Source organism: Callithrix jacchus, chromosome 22 (genome assembly GCF_049354715.1).
Source record: "Callithrix jacchus isolate 240 chromosome 22, calJac240_pri, whole genome shotgun sequence".
Classification (NCBI taxonomy): domain Eukaryota; kingdom Metazoa; phylum Chordata; class Mammalia; order Primates; family Cebidae; genus Callithrix; species Callithrix jacchus.
This window is the reverse complement of record NC_133523.1, coordinates 34,834,517-34,847,540: the sequence shown is the minus strand read 5'-3', so window position 1 is coordinate 34,847,540 and position 13,024 is coordinate 34,834,517. Positions and strand designations below refer to the sequence as shown.

The 13,024-nt window shown below is 46.3% G+C and overlaps 1 protein-coding gene across 3 annotated transcripts in view; it reads right to left on the bottom strand.

Annotated features, from left to right (window-relative positions):
* SAMD4B (sterile alpha motif domain containing 4B) overlaps nt 1–13,024 on the bottom strand; it is a 44,500-nt gene that overhangs the window by 23,674 nt on the left and 7,802 nt on the right. For 2 of the 3 annotated variants that reach the window (XM_035285800.3, XM_035285798.3), the window contains 2 exons: nt 5,989–6,133; nt 4,558–4,958 (listed from right to left, as the gene is read on the bottom strand). In XM_035285800.3, the coding sequence (XP_035141691.1) occupies nt 4,558–4,753 (196 nt within the window). In that variant the 5' untranslated portion in view covers nt 4,754–4,958; nt 5,989–6,133. The remainder of the gene's footprint in view (nt 1–4,557; nt 4,959–5,988; nt 6,134–13,024) is intronic. The other variant, XM_035285799.3, reaches the window with a different exon arrangement.

Genomic DNA, 13,024 nt, shown 5'->3' with positions numbered 1-13,024 from the left:
GAAACCTGAAAAGCTTAAAAAAGAAAAAAAAAGGACTTGGAGACAGGTAACTCTTAATTGGGGACTAGTGAACCAACTGAACTCAAGATTTGGTTTGTTGAGTAGGTATGCATCTTTTTGGGGAGGGGAGGGAAGAAGGGAAGATTTTCTGAGTGGTCTATCCCGATAAATATTAAGAATGCTTAGCTGGGTGCAGTGGCTCACACCTGTAATCCTAGCACTTTGGGAGGCTGAGGTGGGTGGATCACTTGAGGTCAGGAGTCCAAGACCAGCCCCTGACCAATATCGTGAAACTTCGTCTTTAAAAAACAGAAAAAAAAAAAAGAAGAACACTTGTTCTAGAATAATGTGCTGGGCTTCTCCCAAAAGAAAGTAGTATCCTTGGTTGTGGCTTTGTCTTCTTTGGCACATTATTTCAGAGCCCAAGACGTACCTGGAAAGTACCAGGACAACCCCCTCACCATCCAAATGGGGATCCTGAAGCCTGAAAGGGTCAGGCAGGACTGACCCAGGTCACAAGAGGTGTTAGTGGAGAGCTGGATCTACAACTCTTGGGTGTCTCATGTCTCAGGACAAATGAACCCGCCAGCAGGGCATCACCTGTCACACTGCCTGGTTAGCAGAAGAACCTGGGTATTCATTCCCAGGCCCATCCCCTCAGGATTCAGATCTTAGTAGGTCTATGGGGGGCAGAAATCTGGGTTGTAACAATCACCTATCCCCAGTGATTCTGATGATGATGCAAAGTTTGAGAAACACCAGGGAATGGGAAGGCCACAATGACCAAAGGAGAAACAAGAGTATGAACAGTTCCTTCTTTGAGGCAGGTCTCCAGGCCCAGAAATGAGCACCTTCCTTTACAAATAAGGCAGATGGGGTTCTACTTGAAGGTGGGAGTGAGATAGGAGGCACCTGCCTCCTTAGTCTTAGAGCCTTTAGGTCTACTAGACAGCAGGCATTCAAGACACTACCAGAATTTACGTCTGTGATCACTTCTCTTTCAAGTCATGCTTTGCTCCAGTCCTGGTAGCCTTCCTGCTGACTCTGGAACATACCACGGCCCTCCCTCATTCTAAGTTTTCCTTACCTCTCCACCCATTTAAGTACCAGCTTATTATAGTCTCACCATCTGACATTGGACTGTGGATAAAAACCTTGAGTCATATATTCATTCATCATTCAATTCATTTTACAGCACTTCTTCAACCTTGGCTAGGCATTACCTCCAATATCCCACTGCAAACCATCTGGGAATGGGCCTGAGGTTATTTGTATAAAATGCAGCATGTCTTTCAAGGGCAATGTGGTGAGAACAAATATTTTAATTGCATATACCTCTAAACTAGCGGTTCTGCAGAATCTGATGAATTCATCCTAAAGATGTTTAAAATGTACTCATTACATCACTATTTGTAAGAGCAACACCACATCTACCATATGGAAGAGCCTATTGGTCAAGGGCGCTAAAGAGCTTTGAAGTCAAATCTGAACTGCTAACCAATTGTGTGACCCGTGGCAAGTCACTTAATATCTCCAGACCTCAGTCTCCTCATTTGTAAAATGGGGGAGTAACAGAGCATACCCTATAGAATTGTTGTGAGGTGAAAATAAATACTTAGCAACGAGATACAGAAATATGTGCTGAATATGGAATGACCTTCAAATCATATTGTTAAGTGGTTAATATGCATGTTTGGCCACATATATTAAGACAATTAAAATAATGACAAAGTTGGAAGAAGAATATGTATGTGTTCACATATGTAGGGAATATATCTCATAAAAAGTAAGAAAATGAGAATGTGAAGTCTGGAAGAAAAACCTCACTTTTCACCCTTTGTACTCTGATTTTTTTTTTTTTGAGACGGAGTTTCGCTGTTGTTACCCAGACTGGAGTGCAATGGCACGATCTCGGCTCACCGCAACCTCCGCCTCCTGGATTCAAGCAATTCTCCTGCCTCAGCCTCCCGAGTAGCTGGGACTACAGGCACGCGCCACCATGCCCAGCTAATGTTTTGTATTTTTAGTAGAGATGGGGTTTCACCTTGTTGACCAGGATGGTCTCGATCTCTTGACCTCGTGATCCACCTGCCTCGGCCTCCCAAAGTGCTGGGATTATAGGCGTGAGCCACCGCGCCCGGCCTGATTTTAATACAAGTTCTGAAAACGAAAGCAAAACCTAAAAATACTCAAACCACTACCAGTAAGTACTATTGCTGATTCTGACATACAGCTAAGAACGGTATCCAGTGGTAATCCAACTGCCTGCTCAGGATGGGGCAGTGGGGACGTGTGACGAAGCTGTGTAAGATACTGGCCTGCCCCAAATGAGCCCCCACTCTAAAGGCAGAGCCATATCACAAACAGAACTCCTGCCCTTAGTGTTAGAGTAGTGGGGAGGGTGACAAGGGTGAGAAATGGCTGAGCTCTGAGCCTACTACAGCTGAGCTGGGTTCTTACTGCTCTTTGTCTAGGACTAAGAAATTACTGCCAGACCAGGAACTCAGCTGATGTGACCCCTGGCCTGAATAACCACCTCCCCACTACAGTCATGCTTCTTCTGTGACTTCTACATAAAAACTCAGTAAAATAAGGGTGACTATTGCTAAGGCAAGTGGGCCTGGGAGATGAGGGAGGCCAGGCAGCTGTGTGGCTCCTCAAATCCCAATCCTAGCAGCCCATGCTTGCTTCCTTACCTGTAAAATAGGGCTAATGACAGGTACCTACCTCATAGGGTTGTTGTGAGGACTAAATGAGTTACTGACATTAAAAATAACAACTGACAGTTATCAAGTGTTTAAGCTATAGGTGTGTTAATTCACTGAATCCTCACAACTACCCTAGTAGGTAGACGTAATTATCATCTCGATTTTTTCTTTCCTTTTCTTTTTATTACTGAGATTACATACGTCTCAGGATATCACCTTGCATATAAGATGAGGAAACTGAGGCACAGAGCGGTTAAACTACTTGGTTATACGACAAGTAACAGAAATGAGATTTAAACTTAGACAGTCTGACTTGAGAGCCACGCAAGAACATGCTTTTTTTTTTTTTTTGAGACAGTTTCGCTCTTGTCACCCAGGCTGGAGTGCATTGGCATGATCTTGGCTCACTGCAACCTCCACCTCCTGGGTTCAAGCAATTCTCTCACTTCAGCCTCCCGATTAGCTGGGATTACGGGCACGTGCCACCATGCCCAGCTAATTTTTGTATTTTTAGTAGAGGTGGGGTTTCACCATGTTGGCCAGGCTGGTCTCAAACTCCTGACCTCAAGTGATCCACCTGCCTCAGCCTCCCAAAGTGCTGGGATTACAGGCCTGAGCCCACACCCGGCCAAGAACACCGCTTTTAAAAGTTAATATACAAGTAAAGATAGGACTTGGCTTGTTGTAAGGGCTCAATATGAACTATTATTATAAAGAAGAACGTGCAAACAGTTAGGGTGACTAATTTGGACAAACTGCATGGAGCCCCTTGATTCTCTACCCAGCTAGCTTTCAGGTATCCACTACCCTCCCTCTTCTCTGGCCTCCACCTCTCCCATCTGTCACTGGGGCCAACAGCTCTCCATCCAGCCCTTGGAGGCCCTAACAGCCAGAGCAGCTTCAGCAATAGCCTCTGACTCCTGTCTACAACTGGGGCTTAAGAAAGAGACAGGTCATAGAGAAGCCTGGCTCACCCATGCCAATGCCAATCTCACAGGACACAGAGTGCCTCTCATAATAAGTACTAGGGGAACTGACAGGATGAACTGTATCTAAATTCTAAACTCTCTGGAAGCTGCTTATGCTTTAAATCCAACCTACCTTTGAGGGTAAAGAATAGTATAAGATGACATGAATTCTGGAAGAGTTCTAAAATTCCCTCCTAGCCCTGATATCCTGAAGCTTAAGAAATTAATTACTGGCCAGGCACAGTGGATCATGTCTGTAATCCCAGCACTTTGGGAGGCAGAGGTGGGCAGATCACAAGGTCAAGAGATTGAGACCATCCTGGTCAACACGGTGAAACCCTATCTCTACTAAAAAAATAGAAAAATTAGCTAGGTGTGGTGGCACATGCCTATAGTCCCAGCTACTCGGGAGGCTGAGGCAGGAGAATTGCTTGAACCCAGGGGGTGGAGGCTGCAGTGAGCCGAGATTGCGCTATTGCACTCCAGCCTGGCATGTGGCAACAGAGCGAGACTGTCTCAAAAAAAAAAAAAAAAAAGAAAAAGAAATTGATTACTGCTCACCTTCTATCCCCCTTTCATTAGGACTTTAGTCTGTCCCTTTCAGCAGCCCACATAAGCCACTCTAAATGATCTTCCTGTTAGGGCGAGTTTCCAGTTTGCCCTGCCTTCTCCCATGAGTCCACTATTCCATGCTTGAGGATTTATGGCAACACAGTCCCAGAAGACCCATGATGACGACTTGGGAGGTAAGGGATTCCCTACCCATCAAGCCTAGAACCCACAGTTTTTAGCTCCATTGTTGGTTTGGCCTTCTTAGCCACGTGACATCTGTTCCAGGTCTCCCTCCTGCTGTGTTCCCATCTCTAAGGGTGGAGACTCACCAGCACTGTTGGCCTCCGACTCCAGCAGGTGGATGTCATTGCAGTCCGCCAGTGAGTGCTCTAGGCAGAGCTGCAGGAAGCGGGCCTGGGTACGGGTGACCCGTTTCAGAAGTGACAGCAGGGCCACTGTCTGCTCACACTCATTCCAGCCCTTGAACCAGCCAGCGAGGATGCCCACCTGGTCTCGGAACATCATGGTGCCAGGCCTGGGGCCAGGGTGGGGGGACGGCGGTGGCAAGGGCCAGCGCCGTCACATCGTCCCGGCTCTGGCCTCCTGTTACCTTTCCCCTGAGGGCCAGGGCTTAAGGACGTTTCTGGGCGTGGTGGCAACGGTTGTCGGGGGAGGAGGAAGCCTGCTCACATGGGGGGAGGTCTTGGTCCAGCCACACCTCTTCAGTCTCCTGAAAAAGGAAGCAAAGGGGTCAAACAGAAATAAGGGGCTGAAACTTGCCTGATGAGTGTGGGTTGAGGGGGCATGAAGGCCTTATGTGTTTCTCTTTCAGGGTACTTGCTCTGCTGAGCTCCTAGAAGAAAGATGAAGCCAACACCAGATATTAAATCAACTTTCACTCAAACGTCCAAATCCAGAGAAAAGGCTTGGTGGGACTTAGATGCCTATCCCAGAGACCAAGGAGATGCTGGCCCTCACACCTGGCTATCATAGTGTCAAAGGAAGTGGATTTAATGTAGAAAATAAATTGGAAAGATTTTTCAGAAATGGGAAATAGGAGGCTGCAAATTATGAGAAAAGATATGAATTGATGGCAATCTGGCCCAAGGTGACATGACTAAGCAGTGCATATCTCTGACCTTGCTGGTTTCTGGCCACCTTCTTTGAGAGCTGGACACTGTGACTACTAACCTACTGATAGGACTCCAAGGGCTCTCTCTCTCTCTCTCTCTCTCTTTTTCTGGAAACGGAGTCTCGCTCTGTTGCCCAGGCTGGAGTGCAATGGTGCAATCTCAGCTCACTGCAACCTCTGCCCCCAGGGTTCAAGTGACTCTCCTGCCTCAGCCTCCAGAGTAAGTAGCTGGGATCACAGGCATGCACCATCATGCCCAGCTAATTTTTGTATTTTTAGTAGAGATGGGGTTTCACCATGTTAGTCAGGCTAGTCTTGAACTCCTGACCTTGCAATTCGCCTGCTGGGATTAGGTGTGAGCCACTGTGCCCAGCCAAGGGCTCTTTAAATTACTTCAAGCTAGACCCAAAATGCTGAGTACAGGATGGATGGTGGGGTAGTGACCCTGGCAGAGATCTCAGGTATGCAGCTGGCCATCTGATCAGTAACTGGCTGGGTATCTATCAGGTATGGGCATGGTCAGAGGCCTTTTCAAATATCACCAACAGGCTGAGGGAATCTCACCCTCTCGAACCCAGCTCCCTGACTCTGGAAAAGGTACAGCTCTGATTTTTCAGATTTTACCTACCTCTACTTTGAGGTGAATCACTCTCTGCCCTCTTAATCTCCCCGAAGGCTGCTCCAAACCCAAACTCTCTGGTTGGGAAGTCCCCCTGACTTCCAGAGACGCCAGCCTGTCTCAGACTCCTCCTAGGAGCCAAGAAAATGCCAACCTGAGGGGAAGGGGACAGACCAAAGTAAAAAACTCACCAGCTAGGAAGTGTCCAAATTCCTCTCTTAGACAGGAACTACAGAGAAGTTACTTCAACTGGGCAAACAACAGATGTATTTTTCAGTTTGCTGGTTTCTGGACACCACTCTGAAGCCTTTTTCTAAGTGTCTTGAGCTCCAGGTCTCCACTCAACATTTCCTCCATCTGTCTCTCTTGCAACCAGTGCCCTTGGCTCTATCCTCAAACCACATTCAGCTCCATCCCCCTTTGGCTGCCAAAGGACTAAGGCTCCTTGGACTGAGAACTTCATACAAAGACCCATTGAACCTATACTGGGCTCAGGTCTAAGGGAGCTACTTATTACTCTCTGAACTTCTGTGCGCTTGCTGAAGAGAACTGTGGGATGCATGAGGCAATAGCTGTGACTTGCCTCACGGATACCCTGTGGGACCCCTAAATAGAGTGAACTGGCCTGGCTGCCAATCCCTTTGGATATAAGAAGCAGGAAAGGTATGAGGGAAAATGAAATCTTGCTCCAAGTTAAACAAGCATCCAACAATTTTTTTTTTTTGAGACGGAGTTTTTTGCTCTTGTTGCCCAGGCTGCAGTGCAGTGGCACGATCTCAGCTCACCACAAACTCATAACCACTGCTTCCTGGGTTCGAGTGATTCTCCCGCCTCAGCCTCCCGAGTAGCTGGGATTACAGGCATGCACCACCACGTCTGGCTAATTTTGTATTTTTGGTAGAGACGGAGTTTCTCCATGTTGGTCAGGCTGGTCTTGAACTCCTGACCTCGGGTGATTCACCCACCTCAGCCTCCCAAAGTGCTGGGATTACAGGTGTGAGCCACTGCACCTGGCCCAGCAATTTCTTTTAAAGGGGAAATCAGATGTCACCTCCCTGACCTAAAATTCTCCAATGACTTCCCATTGCACTTAAGTAAAATCTAAACAAGGTCAGGTGTGGCGGCTCACGCCTGTAATCTCAGCACTTTGGGAGGCCAAGGTGGGTGGATCACTTGAGGTCAGGAGTTTGAGACCAGCCTGGCCAAAGTGGTGAAACTCCATCTCTACTAAAAACATAAAAATGGCCAGGCGCGGTGGCTTTTCGCCTATAATCCTAGCACTTTGGGAGGCCGAGGCGGGTGGATCACGAGGTCAAGAGATCAAGACCATCCTGGTCAACATGGTGAAACCCCGTCTCTACTAAAAATAAAAAAAATTAGCTGGGCATGGTGGTGCGCACCTGTAGTCCCAGCTACTCGGGAGGCTGAGGCAGGAGAATTGCTTGAACCCAGGAGGCGGAGGTTGCGGTGAGCTGAGATCGCACCATTGCACTCCAGCCTGGGTAACAACAGTGAAACTCCGTCTCAAAAAAACAAAAAACAAACAAACAAAAAAACATAAAAATTAGTCTGGCATGCTAGCGCACGCCTGTAATCACAGCAACTTGGGGGGCTGAGACACGAGAATTGCTTGAAGCTGGGAGGCAGAGGGTGCAGTGAGCCAAGATTGCACCACTGCACTCCAGCCTGGGTGACAGAGCGAGACTGCCTCAGAAAAAAAAATCTAAACAAATTCCAAACTTCTTAACTTGGCCTACAGAGCCCTATAGGACTCCTGTGGCCTCTCCAACCTCATCTTGTACCAAATTCTTTCTTGTTCAGTGAAATACTCTTCCGCTAGAGACTGGCCCTACTTGTCATTCAGGTCTCAGCACACTGTCATTTCCTCAGAGAGAGAGCTTTCCTGACCATCCAATCTCAGGTGTTTCTCCTCCAATTCTATTAATACTATTTCATTCCTTTTATATAATATGGCACCCTCAGGTATCATCTTATTTATGCTTCTCTTGTCCGACCAAAATGCAAGCTATACAATCAGTCAGTGCCTACAACAGTGCCTGATACATAGAAAAATGCTCAATATTTATTTAGTGAATAAATAAATAGCTACAGAAGACGAATGTGGAAGCCACACTTGGCATTTCTACAGTCCTGGGGGGAAAGAAAATAGAAGGAACAGCTCACAGGATGGCAAAGGGATTTGGAAACCTTAAGAAAAAAAAAAAAATTGAAGGCACTGAGGAGATTTCCCCTGGGGAAAAGAAGACTCAAGGAAAATGGCATAAATGACTTTGAATATCTGAAGAGGCAGCACACAGAAGAGGAACTATATTTGTTCTTTGCTCTAGAGGAGAAAAGCAGGGTAGATGACTCTAAGGGAGTCACAACATGGGATATGGTAAATGCTGAAAGTCAAGAAAATTCAGTTCTAGTCCTGCCCCAAGTTATGGATTCACTTTGATCTTGGGGCTAGTCTGTTCTCTTCTCTAGAATGTGGGATAAGGAGCTAAACTGGGTGTGACATGACTAATAGGTTTTACCTTACAGGCTAACTCCAATTGATTGGCAGTGGATACCTGGTGCACTGTGATGAGAAGAATCCCGAATAAATTAATGGGAATATCCATCAATGCAGAACGATTAATAAACTGGGGCAGATCCCACAGTGTATGATATAACATATCTATTAAAAACATGCCTAATGTAGCCAGGCAAGGTGGCTCACTCCCATAAAACTAGCACTTTGAGAGGCTGAGGCAGGTGGATCCCTTGAGGTCAGGAGTTCGAGACCCACCTGGCCAACATGGTGAAACTCTATCTCTACTAAAAATACAAAAATTAGCTGGGTGTGGTGGCCGGCACCTGTAGTCCCAGCTACTTGGGAAGTTGAGGCAGGAGAATCGCTTGAACCCAGGAGGCGGAGGTTGCAGTGAGCTGTGATTATACCACTGTACTCTAGCCTGAGTGACAGAGGGAGACTCCATCTCAAAACAAAACAAAAACAAGGCTATATACAATGTTTCATCTGTAACTATTTAGAGGGATGTCCATAAGCTACATAGTAACATGTACAATATAACGCCCCCCTTTTTTTTTTGATATGGAGTTTCGCTCTTGTTGCCTGGACTGGAGCACAATGGTGCGATGTGGGCTCACTGCAAACTCAGCCTCCCAGGTTCAAGTGATTTTCCTGCCTCAGCCTCCTGGGTAGCTGGGATTACAGGCATGCGTCACCCTGCCCGGCTAATTTTATATTTTTAGTAGAAATGGGGTTTCTCTATGTTGGTCAGTCTGGTCTTGAACTCCTGACCTCAGGTGATCTACCTGCCTCGGCCTCCCAAAGTACTGGGATTACAGGTGTGAGCCACCACACCTGGCCAATATAATGCCATTTGCGTGATTTCAAAAAGCCACATACAAAACCCCTTACATATTTTATATACGAATATATGTTTGTATGTGTATAACTGTAAAGAAGAATATACCCCAGGCTGCTAACACTATCTTGGAGAAAAGGGGAATTATTAACACTATCTTTATATAACTTTGTACTATTTCACTAGTTGCAAATGAATATATATTACTTTTATAATTTTTGAGAACGAATTTAATTAAAAACAATTTTAAGGCAGCATACTTCCTGACTCAGTGAGAAACAGTGCTGTGATTAATTATCAATGTTTGCCCTGGATGCAGGGTGGATGAGTGGTAGCTCATGCACCTAAAAAAAATCAGTTTTCCTTCTCAGCTCCAGCATTTTATGTCTTTCAGTCCCAAGGAGGCAGCAGCTGCCTCAACATAAGGAAGAATTTTAAAATAACGCATCTGTCCAAGAATGGAACTGGCTGCCATGTGGGGAGGTAATGAGCTCCCTGGCTGCTGGAAGTGGTCAAGCGGAGGCTGGATGAACATCCCTTGGGAGTGGGAGGGATTCCTTCACTGGGTGGCAACTCATAAGATAGAAGGACATGTTACTATTTCAGAGGGAACATTTGTGACGGGAGGTTTGATATGCCAACAGCATTTACAGCAAAAAAAACGACCAAATCCACAAACAGACCAAAGTTGTGCACACTCTTTCCCATAAATTCTTTAACTGGGTTGTTCCTTTTCCTAAGCAACAGCACTGTACCCCCATCCCACCCTGCCCAAATGAGCTGCTGACTAAACATTAATCCAGCTTTCCCCGCCAGGCCAAATGCAAGAAGCAAAGCTTTAGGATGTCTCAAACATGATGCTTACAAGGACAGGCTTTGAAAAAAGCAGGCCAACTGGGACTATGGTGAATTGGAAAGTCCACATCAGGTCTAAAGGGAGAAGTCACGATTTAGCTCTCACCTGCTTACTATGAAGGAATATGGGTCTAGTAGTGTTAGGTCTTAGTATTTTCTTTTTCCCTAAAGAGGAGCTAGATATTTGGATTTTAAAGTAAATTGCCCTTTTTTTAAATATGGGAAATGAATCACATTAAAACAACAGTGAACTACTACACAGAACAAGACACACCTGTGGTCCTTGGAACAGCTAAGCACAAGCTAGAAAAAGACTAGAAGTCTGCTAACTATTCCTCCCTTGGGCTTGTTTTTTTTTTCCTTTGAGACAAAGTTTCACTCTTGTTGCCCAGGCTGGAGTGCAACGGTGCAATCTCCGCTCATCGCAACCACTGCCTCCCAGGTTCAACGGATTCTCCTGCCTCACCTCCCAAGTAGCTGGGCTTATAGGCATGTGCCACCATACCCAGCTAATTTTTTGTATTTTTAGTAGAGATGGGGGTTTCTCCATGTTGGTCAGGCTGGTCTTGAACTCGTGACCTCAGGTGATCTGCCCGCCATGGCCTCCCAAAGTGCAGATATTACAGGTGTGAGCCACAGTGCCCGGCCTAGGGCCTCTCTGGTTTATACCTTCAAGCCATCTCAATGCTCAGGGAACATGACCTGTGGAGATCTAGTGATGAAGGATGATTCTGACAGTCTTCAGTAAACGCTGGAGGCTTTAGTGAAACAGTTACTTTGAAGATTTCATTGTTAAAAAAAATGTCATCCCTGAAGGAAGGGTTCCTATGTCCTCTGGATGAGAGAAGGATGCTTTGTGTTTGGTCTGGATGTTAACTGGAGAGGACTGGATGGCCTTCTTCCATTAAAGGGCCAGAGGCTCCCTGCTACCATCTATTCCATTTGCTTGGCTGCGGTGAGAGAGGGAGACCTGGGTGAGGCATCTCACTATGGCAGCATCTAACTGTAATGAATTCTGGTAGATTTGCCTGCCAAATATCCATTTCCATCTTCTAGCATCAACACCCTGGGTTCCCCTTGGAGAAGGAACTGCCTTTCTTGGCTCCAGAAGTGGACACAAGGTTAACTCCGGCCAAGGACAGTCCTCTCTGGATTTTTGCTGGAATTACTAAGGAGAATAAGTTCTTGGTTAGGGTTGCTCAGATTATACATCATTTTGTGATGTTACTGGTTGCCACCTCTTCTATTTTATGGTGGAAGCCTGCTTCAGAATGAAACTAACACAGATGACAGCAGAGTCAAGAGATCGGGAAGAAGGAAGGGGAGATCTGTTCGCTTGATTTGAAACCAAGATCCAGCTAGCCTGAAGCCTCCCCCTTGTGGCCCACTCTTTTCAGTTACATAGATGAATAAATTCCTTTTTGGTTTAGGCCAGTTTGAGTGGAGTTTCAGTTAAAACTAAAAGAGGCTTGACAATTCCCATGCAAGAGAGAATTCACGAATGGTCTGGTCTCTGCCCTCTTATGACCAAAAATGACTCCCTAGCTTTGAGGAAAGACACAAGAGGGGAACCTCTATAACAAAAGTCTCTCTGACAGCCCAGCAATATTGCTGCCATACTTGAAGCAGCAGCCCCTACCAACTCCAGAGGTGGGAAACGAAGCTAACAAAATAGTTAAGGGGGCTGGGCGCAATGGCTCACACCTGCAATCCCAGAACTTTGGGAGGCCTGGGCGGGCGGATCGCTTGAGCTCAGGAGTTTGAGACCAGCCTGGGCAAGATAGTGAAACCCTGTCTCTACAAAAATACAAAAAAGTTAGCCGGACGTGGTGTTATGCACCTGTAACTCCACCTACTTGGGAGGCTGAGGCGGGAGAATGGCTTGAACCTGGGAGGCAGAGACTGCAGTCAGCCAAGATCATGCCACTGCACTCCAGCCTGGGCAATAGAGTGAAACCCTACCTCAATTAAAAAAACAAAACAAAACAAAAAACTAAAGTTTCTAAACCAGCTTGGGCAACATGGCAAAATCCCATCTCTACAAAAAAAATAAATCCAAAAACTAGTTGGCCATGGTGGTGTGCACCTGTAGTCCCAGCTACTCAGGAGGCTGAGGTGGGAGGGATCACTTGTTTTGGAGGTTGAAGCTGCAGTGAGCTGAGATCCCTGCACTCCCACCTGGGTGACAGACAGACCCTCCCGAAAAAAGAAAAAAGAAAGAAAGGGAAAAAAAAAGGGCTAAGATATTCCAGGTCAAACTACCCTCTGGGCTCCTTCCCTAGTCCCAAACAGTGAGAAAAGGCCCATCTTGCCCATAAACAGCACCTCTGGATGCCGGCTCTCGTCATCCAGAAGCAGCACAGTGGAGTCAGTTGGACCTGGCTTAAATCCTGGCTCTCCTGCTATACGTAACTTGCTATATTGACTTTTGGCAAGTAATTCTGTTTCTTCCTCAATGAAGCTTGCTATAAGAATTAAATGAGGCCAGTCGCGGTGGCTCAAGCCTGTAATCCCAGCACTTTGGGAGGCCAAGGCGGGTGGATCACGAGGTCAAGAGATGGAGACCATCCTGGTCAACATGGTGAAACCCTGTCTCTACTAAAAATACAAAAAAAATTAGCTGGGCATGGTGGCGCGTGCCTGTGATTCTAGCTACTCAGGAGGCTGAGGCAGGAGAATTGCCTGAACCCAGGAGGCGGAGGTTGCAGTGAGCCGAGATCGCACCATTGCACTCCAGACTGGGTAATAAGAACCAAACTCCTTCTCAAAAAAAAAAAAAAAAGAATTAAATGAAACAATGTATTTAAAAATAC